This window comes from Trematosphaeria pertusa (genome assembly GCF_010094035.1).
Source record: "Trematosphaeria pertusa strain CBS 122368 unplaced genomic scaffold BU26scaffold_36, whole genome shotgun sequence".
NCBI classification, from domain to species: Eukaryota; Fungi; Ascomycota; class Dothideomycetes; order Pleosporales; family Trematosphaeriaceae; genus Trematosphaeria; species Trematosphaeria pertusa.
In genome coordinates this window covers 89,928-102,439 of record NW_022987247.1, presented here as the reverse complement: position 1 = coordinate 102,439, position 12,512 = coordinate 89,928, and the positions used below count along the sequence as shown (strand labels likewise).

The 12,512-nt window shown below is 39.2% G+C and overlaps 3 protein-coding genes across 3 annotated transcripts; 2 read left to right on the top strand and 1 right to left on the bottom strand.

Moving 5' to 3' along the window:
• Window positions 1–3,092: 3,092 nt before the first annotated feature.
• On the top strand, window positions 3,093–3,351 carry BU26DRAFT_572976 (uncharacterized protein; the record flags this gene model as incomplete). The annotated part of the gene is made up of 2 exons (XM_033834290.1): window positions 3,093–3,254; window positions 3,310–3,351. The coding sequence occupies 2 exons, from the start codon at window positions 3,093–3,095 to the stop codon at window positions 3,349–3,351; spliced, it is 204 nt and encodes a 67-aa protein (XP_033675237.1).
• Window positions 3,352–3,866: 515 nt separating this feature from the next.
• Window positions 3,867–5,767, top strand: BU26DRAFT_526174 (uncharacterized protein). Its single transcript, XM_033830675.1, has 2 exons — window positions 3,867–4,566; window positions 4,619–5,767. Exons 1-2 carry the CDS (start codon window positions 3,939–3,941, stop codon window positions 5,398–5,400), a joined length of 1,410 nt encoding a protein of 469 aa, XP_033675236.1. The 5' UTR covers window positions 3,867–3,938; the 3' UTR covers window positions 5,401–5,767.
• Window positions 5,768–6,538: 771 nt separating this feature from the next.
• On the bottom strand, window positions 6,539–6,742 carry BU26DRAFT_443196 (uncharacterized protein; the record flags this gene model as incomplete). The annotated part of the gene is made up of 1 exon (XM_033824536.1): window positions 6,539–6,742. A coding segment is annotated over one exon (204 nt), but the record flags the coding sequence as incomplete, so codon positions are not given.
• Between the last annotated feature and the right edge of the window lie 5,770 nt (window positions 6,743–12,512).

Genomic DNA, 12,512 nt, shown 5'->3' with positions numbered 1-12,512 from the left:
GGTTATTATTTATATATACTCTTCTTAGACCTCTAGCTATAACTATAGTTAGAGGCTAGTTGTTTTTTATACTACTATAGTTAGAAGCACTTATAGACAAGAAAATTAATTTAGTAGGCGTGCTTATAGTACTAGAGAACAAGCTAGTAAGAGTTAAAGAGATCTTACCTTTAATATAGCTCCCGCTCTTATTACTTATAGAATAGTTAAAGAATAGGTTAGTATTCTAGCCTTAGCCGCGGCTATCTTAGCTATTATAGCTACTCTAGCTAGACCTAGTATTATATCTACTATAAGAGTATCTATAGTTATTAAATAGTTATAGATTCTATAGCTGTTATATATATAATTAAGAGAATAACTAGAGCTAGCTACCTTACTTTATATTATTCTTACGCTTTTTCTTATAATTAGTCTTGTTGTGTTCTAGTTTTCTATAATAGAAATAGAGGCCTTTCTACGTATATTCTTCTTATAATAGGCGTATAGCGTCTAACTATATAGTATCTAGGTCTAAGATAGGCTAAGCCTATATAGTTACTAGAAGTAGCGTGCTTGCGTTTATATACGTCTACTTTAAGCGTCTTTTATAGATGCTGCTAATATACTTCTCTTCTTTAAGACGTTTCTATATAGTGTTTAGTAACTTAACCTATTTGTTAAAGTTAGCAGGTCTAGAGAGCTTAATCTAGTTAGTAACTATACTACTAAGCTTTATAGATACTTTATAGTAAAGAGTAGTAACCTTCTCTATAGCTATCTTTTTAGTATAGGTAGACTATTTCTTAAAGTTAGATAAGAAGTTAGAAAAGAGGCGTATACCTATAACTAGGTTGTTAAATTTAGTGTTAGCCTCTAGCGTCTTATTAGTACTAATATAGACTTAGTCTATATTTATAAATAGGTCTAAGACTATAGTATAGAGCTATACGTTCTAGTTATTTAGGTTGTCTAGAATTATATTAAGGTTATAGTAGTAGCGTTTTATAGTATTACTAGTAAGAAGGTTTATAACGTATAGAAGACAAAATAGGTTTATATTAAAGAAGGCGCTGTCTATAGCTAAGGCTAAATAGACTTCTATCTTCTAATTCTTATATTTCTATTGCCTAGTACTTAGGTTACCCTTGCTATTAAATTTTAGCGAGTTATTATAGTTCTATTAGCGGGAGTTGCAAGAATTAGTAGGTAGAGAGGCTTAAAGAGTAGCGGCTATAGCTTCTATAACATGCGTACGCTACTCTACTACGCGCAGCTATACTTAGAGAGTAGAATATTTAGTAGTAACAGTATTGTAGTTAGCTTAAAGAGTCTAGAACTAGTAGTTAAAGCTGTTCTTAAAGTTTCTAAAGATATTATTAAGAGTATTCTTTATTACTAAGGCTTTCTAGTTAGTGTTAGCTTTGCTAATCGTAACTAGCAGCTGCGTAGGGTCTTGCTACAGGCCTCTAGTTCGCGTAAGTGTCTAGAGTGTTAGAAAGTTAGAGAGGTTTGCGGCTAGAGTTTCTACCTAGTTCTTCTTCTAGGTGTTACTTATAGTACCTTAGTTTCTAGAATTATAGAGCGGGTTTCTTTTAGTTATAATTTAGCTAGGCTACGTAGTACGTAGTAGAGCTAATAGTAGAATTATACAAACTATTACGACGTAGATAAGAAACAAGAATTTAAGGTATATAATAAGTTATACGATATTAAGCTATAAAGGCGCAGAGGCGTAGAGAAGATATCTACTACGCCAAGACGCTAAGATAGCCGAGGTTACGTAGCTGCGCAGACAGGTTAGTGCCGTAATAATAAGATATAAAGATAATATAGTATATATATTAGTAATATCTATTTATTTCTAGAAGAAATCTCTAGACTTCTTATTAGAGACTCTTTAAGCTAATATCTCTAGTATTACTAAGCTAAATACTACTAAACTTTATAGAAGGCTTTATACTATAGTATATAATATATCTTTAAAGTTTTATATATTATTATAAAGGTCTACTAGTACTTATAAGGTTTAAACTCTAAGAATAGCTACTTTTAGAAAAAGGCTTATCTTAAGCTTACGTAATAGAAAATATATAGTGTAAATTTAATAGAAGGTGTATATAGTATAGCTCTATATATATTTAAATTTTTATAGAAAACTATTAAGGTTTCGCTTAGTTATTTAAGAAAAACTCGTTAATTCTTATGCTTAGCATTTTTGGGGGGTTCGTTTGTCTAGGGGGTTCGTTTATCAAGTACGTTAAAGAGTTAGGTAACTTAGAGAAAAGAAGAGAAATCTGTCTGCTTAGCCGATAGATTGTTAAGGGGTCCAACGAGGCACGTGCGTGTCTTAGCGTTTTGATAAGCGCCCTAGGAACCAAGAATTAGTACGCGCCCCGCTTCCAAGCTTCAAACGACGAGTTATACTGTAGCTATTTATTACGAGTCCCAACCTTGCTGCGCCGCTCATCCCACTCCTTCGCTCTTCGCCGGTTCCTGCGACTTCCACCGACCGGTTCTTGTCACGGAACGACACTTAATGGCACACCGCTATGGCATCGTTCCATCGTACGCGCGGCGAAGGCCATTCTCGTCATCGCGGACCCACTTTAAGCCGCACACTTTGTGGACGTGCAGCCTTCCCGGAACCAACCTTACACACGGACGACAAGCCGGCCTAGGCCATCTCCGACTATTAAACGAGGCAGACGAGAAGAACCCCTCCATGCGTGGGTCGGAGAATGCATATGTGCCCAATAGTTGCCTGTGCCTATCATGTGCGTACACATAGTTTACAGCTATAACCTTGTCCCGCAGGCTGTGCCCCATTCACAGGCGATGCCCCGGCATTTGGGCGCATCAGCCCCCGGAAAGTCCAGTCGCTGGGGGATTTGCATGATAGGCTTAAGCCATGCATCCCTGCTCAGCCGTGTCGGGAAGACGTGTTGGTTCGAGAAGCATAAATATGGACAGACCGTCTTCGTCTTCGGTCGATTCCCTCTCTCCAGGCTCTCCAGCACTCTCGGACAAGCAAGCAGTCGAGACTAGCTCCTTCTCCTCCAAGAACTTTTAAAGAACAACCGCACTCGCCACTTTGACAGCCCAACGGCGCCATGTCCGACCCCCGTATCCCCAACGACGTGAGGAAGCAGGTCAACGACAGGATCACTGATCAGAGTTCGGGCACCATCGCCCAAGTGGTTGAGGCGGGCAAGAGCTCCCAGAAGAGACGCGAGGACGCCAAGAAGAAGAAGGAGGAGGAAGCCAAGGCCAAGGTAAGAATCTCAGACGTGTTCTTGATTGCGAGAAAGATGCTTACTTCGAGGACAGAGCGGCGGCGGCGGCGGCGGCGGCGGCAGCAGCAGCACATAGGCAGTGCAGGCAACCTTTCGGCAACCGAGCAACTTGCTCGACCACCACCGGCCCAGCCACCCGACCGAAAGCAGCCACGCGCTTGGCAAACCCGCAGGTGTGCAACCTTCCCTTCAGCCCCGACAGCAACCCTGGGGCGGCGACCAACTCTGATCTGTTTTGTTTCCTATATCCGTCTCCCGAGTGGGCGGGTCTCCTGCCACAAGGACGTATGCGCCTCAGCTTGTCTTCCATCTATCCTCAGTCTGTCTTCCGTCTGTCTTTAGTAAACCAGTAGCTAGTTATAACCCCCGGGGCGACGTGTCATCCCACTAGAATAAGAAGGCCGGCTCTCTTTATGCCTCATATGCGCGCCACTAGCTGCACGCTGGCAAGGCATCTCTGCTCTCGTGATCGTGATCCCGACCCCAAAGTTTTGGTGATACGCCCGCTGCGCCCCGCACCGTGAGGTTTAGTCAGCCCGCATCCCCCCACTGTCTCGTCGCGTCGTCCTTCGCCCAAGTCTCATCGTTCCCCCTTCCCCTTGCTGGCGGCCGTCGCACCTACACACTTGCACACCTCTCGCCACCTGCCCCCAGTCGATCGCTATGACCATCGACGAAAACCTATCCGTGGTTGCGGAGCTTCGTGCCCTCCTGCATCATGTGCTTCTCGACTTCCGGAAAGCAGAGATGCCAGCATGGGTGACGGAATTCCACCCCGAGAAACTGGCCTGTGAGATCGAAGAGCCTTGGATTCGTGGCTCGTACAATCTCTGCATACCCGTTGTCTTTTCCAGCGGTGAGAAGTGGATCGTTCGCTTTCCCCGTGACGGCAAGACCCTCGCAAAACACATTGACGAGAAGGTCGCCAGCGAGGTCGCGGCCCTGGAGCTTCTCCGCGAGAGGACCGACATTCCTGTCCCCGAAGTCAAGGCCTGGGGCTTTGCCCGCGACAACAGACTCGCAACGGGAGCTTTCATCATGGAAGGATTCATCCCCGGCGAGAGCCTTTCGAAAATTCTGAGCGATCCCGAGGATGATTCGGTCCCTATGCGGGACAATCTGGGCGACGTGATCGACACCATATACCGGCAGCTTGCACGATTTATGTTTCAGATCTTCGAGCTAGATTTCAGCCACATCGGCAGTCTATGCAAGCAAACGCCATGCACCCAGCCGCCACTTACAATGACTGCGAACGAGATAACTTGTCTCTCCGGGGCGGACGTCCTCGGTACTGTTCTGCCCTTTCTATTCTTTGGCTCATCCCGCTAATAACCATTGAGGCCCAAAAAGTAAGGCATTTTCTACCACCACCGAGTATTTCCATCATGTCGTCGAGCAGCACTGGCAACAGTTCGCCAAACAGCGGAACTCGGTGGAGAACAGCGAGGAAGGCAGGGCGAATTATGTCTTTCATAAAGTCCTGAAGTCTTTGACCGGCCATCAGGTCTGGCCGGAATATGACACTGGACCGTTCAAGCTTATTTGCGACGATTTCGGCCCAGCGAACATGCTTGTCAACAACAGCCAGGAACTGAAGATCGTCGGAGTCGTCGACCTTGAGTGGTCCTATGCAGGCCCAGCTCAGCTGCTTGCGACAGCTCCTTGGTGGCTCCTTCAGGAAAGACCCAGTGTTTGGATCCACACCATTGAGAGGCGAGAAATGTTTCTCCGGCACTGGACCAAATTCAAGCACATCCTGGAGGAAGAGGAGGCGCGGATGCGGCCAGATGGCCGGCTGTCGGCGTTGGTCAAGCGATCTGAAGAGAACGGGACCATGTGGTACCATATGGTCCTTCGAGGCTTTTTCATTGCCTACGACGACTTCCCCTCGGTGGAGCTGAGAGACAGCATACCAGATTGGGAGGAGCGGGCGGCAGAGGTTCCCGGGGAGGATATTCAATCTTTCCTCGACGGAAAGAAGAAAGAACTTGAGGCGTACGAGGCTAACAAGAAGACGATTGAGCCTCTCTTTACCGAGGTACAGGAGAGAAGGATGATGACCGACGATTTCGTTGCGTTTATCGAAGGTCTGTATGGAAGAGGCGATGGACAGGCGGGCTAAGGCCAGTCGACCAGCCCCCATCGAATTGCGCGCTGCCAACATCGTTTATGAGCCCTGGCGGCCAGGCGTTCGCGAAGACCAACGAGGACGTGGCAAGGGTCTGATAGATCCGATTGACCTGACGGGGGAGCGATCCAATCCCGCCAGGGGCTGTTGGAGAGTCTGGGTCGGAAGAAGGCTGCAACGTATGGGGAGATTGGGGGAAGCGGCGATACCTCGAGCCAAGCCGAACTCGGATGCCGTTGCTCCTCTGCTAGGTAGTCGAGCTAGCGCAGTGACTTTGGCCTACTGTACCACTTCGAAGATCCGAATGTAACTAGATAGTACAGTACGCTCCAGTGGCTTTTGTGTCGTAAACCGTGTCGAGCGTTACTTCGTCCAGATCCGGGTTCAGGAATGCCGACTCGTATTCATCGTCCGTCGGACGCCCAAGGAAAGGCTCTGCCGACCAAGAGCGGGCCTCGAATAAGACCCAAAAGCAGGAGGAATGGCCCAAAAGAGGGACCGCGGAGTGGGGCGGAAAGCGGATGGCCAATAGTTCTGGTCAAGCCGAAGCCTCAAGCCGAGGTTGAGCCGAGAGGATAATTCACCCCGCGGTCCCTCTTTTGGGCCATAGTCATATTCCTCTGGGACTTATTCGAGCCTCTCGTTCGGAGGCCTCAGCAGAGTCGAAGCACCGAGTCAAAGGATGTTCATTTCCCCCCACTTTTCCCTCATTATTGTTGGAGGGACTTGGGGTCTCCATGATGCCGGCAGACCCGGAGCGCGGGTGCTGAAACAAGTGCTGCTGTGGAGCAGAGGCTGTCGCTGCTCAGATACGAGTGGGGCCGCCAAGCCGCACCCCGGCGACTGCTCACTCCGCGCCGTCGGAATGCGACAGCGTCGCCAGCCCCGTGGAGTCACCAGACGACCCCGCCGCCCGCCATCCCGCGGAAGGGCGATGGTAATACCGATGGGACGTCAAGTCGGGGCTGCTGCCATTTGTGCTGGTTTCCCAGGCTCCGAATGTTCGGTAGGGCGGTCGCTCTGCCGATTTAGCATGGGTGGAGATGTAAGTGTTGGCGTATAGGCGTGTAAGAGGCCAAGTGCATGCTCACAGGCGAATAGAAAACACTGGTATAGCCTATGACAATGCTATCTATCCGCCATCCGCCACCACGTTTGGGTCCTTCCGGGCTTCGCGAAGGATCTCCTTCATCAAGGAATAAAGCTCCGGCTCCGGTCTCTTCCACCTCTCACCGTTTGGAAATACCTTCCTCCGCAGTATATTGACCGGCGGGATCAATGGCTGGTAGTACGATGTGAAGTTCTCTTCCGCAATCTTAAGAAAGATACTCTCATCGGAGTCTCATCGCCTATCGTACCAACTTTTGATCGAACCAGCTTGCTGTCACTCTCGTAATTCTAGCTGTCAAACTCAGTTAGCCCGATATCTTTGCCTTGCGCGTCGTAGTGGATGCACATCCAGAAGAACACCTAGAAGAATAACTCGAGGTCGTGCATGAAAGAATGTTGCTCGCCCAGAAGCGCCCTAATTGCCATGAATACCCTCGTGCCAGTCTTGCCCTTTGCTCTAGATGCGCCCTCTCGTTGCTCTCTAACGGCGAGATCTAGGTTAACGTACTTTACAAACAAGCTGTCCACACAAACGAGATGTCTACTTTTGCCAAGCCCTCTACTAGAACTTATCTTAACTACTATAAGTTTAGCTATCTACGTAGAATTATTCTCTTATAAAGCTAGAATATAGCTTACACTTTACGCTCTCTAGACTAGCTAAATTAAAAGTAAATAACGCGCTATAGCTATATATAGAGTCTACTAATTAATACTATAAAACTAATAACGTATTCTACTAGCAAACCGCCTACACTACCGAACCGCCCACGATTTCTTAGCAAGGAAAATTAACGAAAATTAACCTGTATTTCTTAAATAACTAAGCTAAAACGTAATACTTTTCTATAAAAATTTATATATATATAGAACTATACTATATATACCTAGTATTAAATTTATACTAAGATATATTACGTAATTAAAAAGCTATACGTATTTAACTAACTTTTAAGAAAAAACCTAGTTTTCTTCTAGTAAGTACTATTATATCTCTATAATAATCTATAAAACTTATAGTATATAATATCTATAACTATGTAAAAATTTCTAAAAAACTTTTATAGAGCTAGCTCTTCTAGATATAGCGTAATAAGAGATAGAAATTTAATAATATCTTTTTAGAGTTTTCTTCTCTAACTATATATATATAAATAATCTAGCTATATAAAGTTATATATTATAAGCTTATATATATTATAAGTCTTCTATATATTTAGAAGTAATAATTCTAAAATAGTTTTAGTATATTTCTATCTTTTTATACTATACTACTAAAAAGACTTTACTTTTAAATAACTACTTAAAGCTAGTATATTATTAGCTAATAAGCTCTATATAGTTAAAGCCTACTATAATTTATAAAATAATAAGTTTATATAGCTAGATTAACTATATATATATATAGTTAGAAGAAAAAATTCTAAAGAAGATATATATTATAATATAGTTCTAAATAGAATAAACTAGACTAATCTAAACGTCTATATAATAGTATATTATAGTATAGTTCTAGATAATACTAACTAGACTAGTCTAGACGCGTATATAATAACTATAAATAGTATAGAGAAGAATAAAGTAGTATTATATATATAGTCTCTTCTATTAATATACTTTATTACTAAAAGCTCTATATTACTAAAAGCCTTACGATTTCTTGGCAAGAAAAATCAACGAACATTAACGAGCTTTTCTTAAATAACTAAGCGAAACCTTATTATTTTTCTATAAAAATTTATATATATATTCTCTAGAGTATATTACACCTTATAATAAAGTTGTACTAAGATATATTACGTAATTAAAAAGCTATACGTATTTAACTAAATATTAAGAAAAATCTAGTTTACTTCTAGTTAGTAGTATTATATCTCTCTAATAATCTATAAAACTTATAGTATATAGTATTTATAACGTAATAAAGGTTTCTAGAAAACTTCTATAGCGCTAACTTGTCTAGGTATAGTATAATAAGAGATAGAAGTTTATAAAAAATCTTTCTAGAGTTTTCTTCTCTAACTATAGATATATATTAATAATCTAGCTATATAAAGTTATATATTATAAGATTATATATACTATAAGCCTGCTATATATTTAGAAGTTGTAATAGTCTAGTTTAGAATTTACCTTAGGTTATATAACCTTAGGTTACGTAATTTTATTACATAACCTAGCCTAGCGTCTTAGCGCTTAACACCTCTATATATAGAGTCTCTTAGAGCCTTTCTTCTACTTCTTACCTTTAGATAGCTAAATTTAACCTAACCTACTCTACTAGCACCTCTTATTCTTACAGCTCGTAGAGATAGTGCTGCCTGCAGCTAACTTACCTAGCTAGGTGTTCTAGAGGCGCTTATAGTAGTAGAGACTACAAATCTAGCTCTTATATTATCTAAAGATTAATACTCTTTTAGCTAAAGACGGTAGTATAATATCTAGCTAAACTAAGTAGCCTTATTAAGAAGCGTTTACTAATAGCTATACTAAGAATTAGAGCTATAAGAGCCTAGTTACTTACTCTAAGAATCTATTAATATTACTAATTAATTACTTACCTCTTAGCGCTATATAAGACCTACTAGCGAATCTAGTTAGTAGTAGAAAGATACTAGCACTAAGCTAAAGAGAGCTATTAAGAGCTCTATGTATAGAAGAACTTCTATAGAACTTCTACGTACGAAAACTCCCCCTCTCTCTTTACAAAATTACGAAAAATTAACAATTCTCTACTCTGCTAGTAGAACTAACAACCCGCTGCTCTGCTAGCAGCTAAATACCTCCTCCCTTCGCTTCTTTCTTAATTAAAAAGCCGAATAAATCTAAATACTATAGGAGAACTCTTGCAAAGCTAATCTAGAGGTAGAACCTTAGCTCTATAATACCTCTTTACTCTAATAGTTCTTAAATCTAGAGCAGCGAACCTGCTAGTAGAATATACTAATTAATATTTCTATTATAAAAACTCTATTTAGTAATACAACGCGATAACTAATAAGAATTAGAATAACAACTTTAACTAGAAGCTTGCAAGGCTCTACTAGAGCTTAGTAATACTAGAGCTATTATTAGTCTTAAGTTTGTTTACACTCTCTACCTCTACTAAAGAGCTTTAAGAGCTCTTTCTAGAAACGCTAGCTAAAATTATTAATAAAATAGTTAGCTAATTATATATATAATAGGTATATAAATAATAAATCTATATATATTACTAGATTGCTACTAATACTCTTGCTAAGAAAGATAACGTATACGCAAAAAATCTAATATAGGCTACTATTCTAGCTAAAAAAGATACTAAAATCTAGTAACTACAAGCGTAATTAACTTGCTCTAGAGACTAGATACTACCTACTACGCTAGTCTAACGCGTAACGCATTTCTCTACAATACTAATTATACGTAATTTAAGCGCGTTGCTACTAGAGAATTTAATCTTAAGTTCTTACTCTTTTATATACTAGCTAGCTACACCTCTAGCGTTATAAGCGTTGGAGAGCTAATTATTGCGTTCTACTAAGTTTCTAGATTTACTCTTATTATTAGATAGTAAGAGTATTACCTTTAAGTAGTAGAGAGATAGCTTATATAATAAACTTTAAGTAAACTAGAATTAGTATACTAGAGATATACTAGAGAATACTAAGAAAACTATTATTACCTATATCTATACGTAAACTAAAGAAGACGCGTACTAGACTCTATTAGTAATACTATATATTATTAAGAATAGTAGTGTAGTAGTTTTCTATAATTATATTCTTAATTAGCTAGAGAGAAGCTATAGAGACCTATATAAAAGGCTAAACGCTTACTATAATTTCTAAAAGCTTTATTACTAAAGCGCTACTAACTTCGCCTACTTTTAGAATAATTTCTTCCGCCTTATATAGAAGCGCTAGCTTCTAGTAGACTAATAGGTAGAGAAATTTTATAAAAAGCTACTAGAGACTATATATACGTAGTTAGGTATATACTAACGTTAATACGTTAATAACTATAACTACTATATAGACCTTGCTTAAGACCTTGCTTAAGAGCTTACTTTTAGAGAAGTACGCGTTACTACTAGAAAGGCTAAAAAGTATAACGCGATTATGTTAATACTATAACGCGCACCTCTAGCTCTTCTAGGTTTTTTAGCACCTAATAAAGCTCTAGTAATCTAAAAGCTAGTTACCTATTTTTAATACTACTAACCTAGCTACCTAAGTTATAATTACTCTAGAGCTTCTGCCGCGTAGAAAGCTATTAAGAACGTTAATCTAGAGAAGAAGCCTATAGAGCCTATAGAGCTATAAGTACCTAAGAATAACACGTTAGAATATAAATCTAACAATTTAGAAAAAGTCTAGCTCTAGAAGAAGTCTTCTCTCTAGAGCTATCTACTAGAGTAATAAACCTGCGTAAAAAGCTATTTAGTAGTTCTACGTTTACTTTACTTTACTAAATATCTATAAATAGTCTTATAATTAAGCTTAGAGGTTTAATTAATATAAGAGTAGGTAGCTACGTCTTAGTACACCTAAAGTACCTTTAAACTCTTAGAAAAAACCTCTATATTAAGCTATTACGTATAAAACTAATCTCTCTTACTAGGTATAATAGGCAACCTAATAGCTAAGTAGATAAGTATTTTAAAGCTAATCTAGTACTAGAAAGCTACTAAATTTATACTTACTTTGTATATTATAATACTAGCTACTATAACGTAATAATTAGTTATAAGTTACTTAAAGAAGTTAACGTTTAGGTTAACTATAAGTAGCGCGTACTAATATAGCTAGATACTAATTAATTAATTAATTATAAACGCGACGCGTTTATTTCTACCTAATCCTCTTAATCTACCGCCGAAGCTTAAGCAGCTTACTAAGCTAATGCTAATTACTATAATGCTCTAATATTAGTAGTAGAAAAGCTAAGAGTTATATAATAAGAAAAGAGAGAATTGTAACGCTAGAAGCTTTAAGAAAACCTACGTAAGATAGATAGGCAGCTTAAGAATCTTAACCTACCTACTAGGTTACCTTATAAGCTAAAAAAGCTACCTGTTTTGTAGAAAATATACTTAAAGGCTAGGCTTAACGTTAATACGATTAGCGTAGCTACCTTTATAATTAACGCGCGTTAAAAAGATACTATAATTAGGCACCTTAGTGTCTATAAGGTTAATTAGCTTATTACTAATAGGAGGGAAACCTCTACTACTAATCTAGAGAAGAAACTCTGCTAACTAGTTATCTAAAAGCTTCTATTTCTAGAATATGCTAGCGTAACTATAGCCTATTTCTTAAAAAAGAATTCTAATACTCTACTACTATATAGAGAAGGCGTAGATTATAATATTAAGCTTATAGTAGAAAATACCTTAATAAATAGTTCTCTTTATAGTATATTACTAGAGTACCTATAGTTAGTATAGAACTATCTAGAGAACTACCTTTGTTGTGGCTTTATTATCTATAGTAATGCGTTATACGTGTTACTAGTTCTATTTACTAAAAAGCTAGGTAGAGAATAGAGGTTCTACGTAGACTATTAAAAGCTTAACACTATTATAAAAAAAGACGTCTATTCTATCTCTCTTATCTAGAAAACGCTTACACGCCTATTACGCGCTAAGGTCTTTACTAAGTTAGATATAAGGTAAGCTTTCTACTAGATCTAGCTTAATAAGTTAGTAGAGAACCTAATATCTTTCTATACGTAGTATAGTAACTATAAGTATTAAGTTCTACTCTTTAGCCTCTATAATAGCTCTACTACCTTTTAGTAATATATTAACAAGGTATTATATAGCTTGCTAGACGATTTCTATATAGTATATATTAATAATATTCTTATTTACTTAGAGAATTTACTTAAGCACGAAGCCTATATTACCTAGGTACTTAATTAATTACGTAAAGCTAGGTTATAAGTAGATATTAAGAAATCTAAATTTACTATTAAAAGTACTAAGTTTCTAGAATTAATTATAAGTACTAATA

Coding starts and splice junctions, on each gene's coding strand:
- BU26DRAFT_526174 (XM_033830675.1), top strand. CDS start 3,939: ATGACCATCGACGAAAACCTATCCGTGGTTGCGGAGCTTCGTGCCCTC. Junction 4,567..4,618: donor CTCCGGGGCGGACGTCCTCG/GTACTGTTCTGC, acceptor ATAACCATTGAG/GCCCAAAAAGTAAGGCATTT.